A 2,887-nucleotide genomic window follows, 5' to 3' on the forward strand; every position below is an offset into this window, starting at 1 on the left:
TTGCGTAATTGCCAACAAAATGAAAAAACTTCGGGTGCGCATTCGCACCAGTGTACCGTTTGAGGGTTAATATAAAGTTATTTATACAAATGGGGAAAAACATTGTTATTTAATTCTATATTAAAATTAAAAATAAATTTAGACACGTCCTCCACAAAAATTATCTGATAATTCCAGGTTTTCCAGGTGAGTAGACACCCTGGGATCACAATAACGAAAAAAAAAGGTTTAAGAAGAAGGTAACTTACTTGGAAATCGTCAAAGTTTGCCCCAACTGTCCTCCTCAGCCACTGAAAAGTGTCCTCAGCATTCCACTTTACAACCTTTCTACTCTCGGAAGACGCCGCTCTCGACTCAATCATCTTTTTCGCGGCCTCTGCATACCGGGAAAGTTGTTTTCTCGCATCGCCGGTGAACTTGGGTCGCACAAGTTTAATCGGGATGTCGTTCATAATCTCGCGATACATGGACATCGAGATCTCGGGAAAACACTGACTGGGTAAGAGTGGATCAGAACCACAGTCTATCACTTTTCGCTCCATCAGCCATCGATTGAAGGAGTCCTTTGGTGCGTCTATCGACTCGCGGGTGTGGCAGAGCTCTTGGTAGCATTGACGCAATTTCGCGAGAAGACCACAACGCAAAGCTTCTGCATCAGGATGCACGTGGGGCAAATTTGAAGGAGCTCTCTCGTAGATGATCACATTCGTGGGAATCTCCAAGTCCCATGGACCACTGCAAACCAAGGGATTACTGAGAATGTTGAACAAAATGGGGGCCTCGCAGTAGTCCCTATGGGATGAAATACAGGGACCAAAGGGTACTTTTTTCGCACTCAACGGGCAAAAATTCAGGATAAATCCATAAAATTTCAAAGCAATTCAAGTTAAATTCAAAAGAATTCAGACTGATTCCATTTCAAATCATGCAATGAGGTCTGCATAAGGTTGTCAGAATATTTTGGCATTAAAGTATGTTATTCTATACTCAAAATAAAGGAACACGTGTTTCACCGTTTGGCTGAATAAAATGTTGCTCAGGTATGGTGAGCTGTTGAAGATAATACAATTTCATAAAAACTGCCAAAATAGATGTTGAAAATGGGTTTTATCAAAAAGGTCACATTTAATTTTTTTGTGGATTGACGATGATAATATATTCTACATATTCTTCAAGTTTGGTTTTTGGTATATAATTTCCTCCTATTGAAAAAAAAACATTTTTCAAAAAATCAAAATTATTAATTTTTCATATTATATACAATATTATTTTTTTTTAATGCTTGAAAAAATTGAGAATGTTTTTTTTTTCAAAAGGAAGAAATTGTTTACCTAAAACCAAACTTGGAGAATATGCAGTTCATATTATCGACAATCCACCAAATAATTTTAATGTGGCCTTTTCGAGAAAATCCAGTTTCAAAATTTTCAGAAAAACCGCCGATCTTTTCTCAATTTTGAAAATTTTGATTCTTTTCTCGGGTCAGAGCTAAGAATCCCTCATTACGTGAAAGAAAAACCAACCGAATATGTATATTTGGTAAAAAGAACTACATCATTTTCAAAAATATTTTTACAGTTTTTATATAATTCTAAGGTTATCTTGAACAGCTCACCATTCCTGAATTTTTTAAAATCTAAACGGTGAAACACGTGTTCATTTATTTCGAGTCTAGAATAGCATACTTTCATACGAAAATATTCTGATAATCTCATGCAGACATCATTGCATGATTTATGATGGAATCAGTCTTCAAATTAATTGAAAAAAATTTTTTAAATCAAAACAATTCCGTTGATTTTCGTAAAATTGCAATGAATTCAGAGGAATTTTAGGCAAACCAGAAAAATTCGATGATATTCATAAAAATTGAAGGTGAATTAAAAAAATGTGATTAATAATAATTTTAAAAAAAGGAAAAAACTTAATTGAATCCAGTAAGATGAAATGTGCTTGGAAAAATTTAAGGAAATAAAAAAAATTTTTGAAATGCCCAAGAATTCAAGATGAGGTTAAAACAATTTAGGACCAATACAAATTTAAAAAATTTTTAAATTTAAAACAATCCACTGAATTAAATAGAATTGAGTAAATCTAGAAAAATTCAAGTAAATTAAAAAAAAATCAAAGCGAATTCAAAGATTTTAAAAGAATTCATTGTGAATAAAAAAAATTATCAAATCTCTTCAAATCTATGAAACCCTACTAAATTTCAACCAAGGAAGTAACTAATGGCTACAAAACAATTCAAGTTAAATTCAAATGAACTGAAAATAAAATTTTTAATCCATTTATTTCAATAAAACTTGAGTCAATTTAGAGGAATTTTAGAGGTACGAGAAGAATTCGATGAAATTGATAACAAATAAAACTGAATTTAAAAAACAATCAATAAGAATTAAAAGTGAATTTTAAAGACTTCAAGATGAATTAAAAACTTTTTTTAATCCATTGAATTGAGTAGAATTGAGTAAATTTAGAAGAATTCAAACGAATTAATTTTGCTTTAAAGAATTCAGGATATATTCCGAATGAATTGTAAGAAATATTTTTAAATTTCTTGAAATCTTTGAAACTCTACAAAATCCCTCGCTTCTTGTGAATAAATTCTTTGAAAACCATAAAAATATTAAACTCCCTTGGATTTTTTTTAATCTCTTGAAAATGCCAAAGAATTAAGAAAAAATTTAATCATTATATCAATTGAATTAAAAAAACTATAAAAGAATTCTAAATAATTTAAATGAAGTCAGAATAAATTAATCGGAATTGAGTTTGAATTCCAAAAAGAAAGGGGGAGGGTCGGTAAGGCCGGTTTTTGGCCTAATTTATTTTTGGACCAAAAAATCTGAAAAAATCATGGTAGTATCTTATAAGTATCCCGAGT

General features: G+C 31.1%; 1 protein-coding gene across 1 annotated transcript in view; it reads right to left on the reverse strand.

Annotated features, from left to right (window-relative positions):
- The window catches only part of LOC117179934 (mRNA (2'-O-methyladenosine-N(6)-)-methyltransferase), a 47,608-nt gene that overhangs the window by 9,320 nt on the left and 35,401 nt on the right, over positions 1-2,887 (reverse strand). The window contains exon 7 of the mRNA XM_033372164.1: positions 249-735. Within this exon, the coding sequence (XP_033228055.1) occupies positions 249-735 (487 nt within the window). The remainder of the gene's footprint in view (positions 1-248; positions 736-2,887) is intronic.

The sequence above is a fragment of the Belonocnema kinseyi genome, chromosome 9 (genome assembly GCF_010883055.1).
Source record: "Belonocnema kinseyi isolate 2016_QV_RU_SX_M_011 chromosome 9, B_treatae_v1, whole genome shotgun sequence".
Lineage (NCBI taxonomy): Eukaryota > Metazoa > Arthropoda > Insecta > Hymenoptera > Cynipidae > Belonocnema > Belonocnema kinseyi.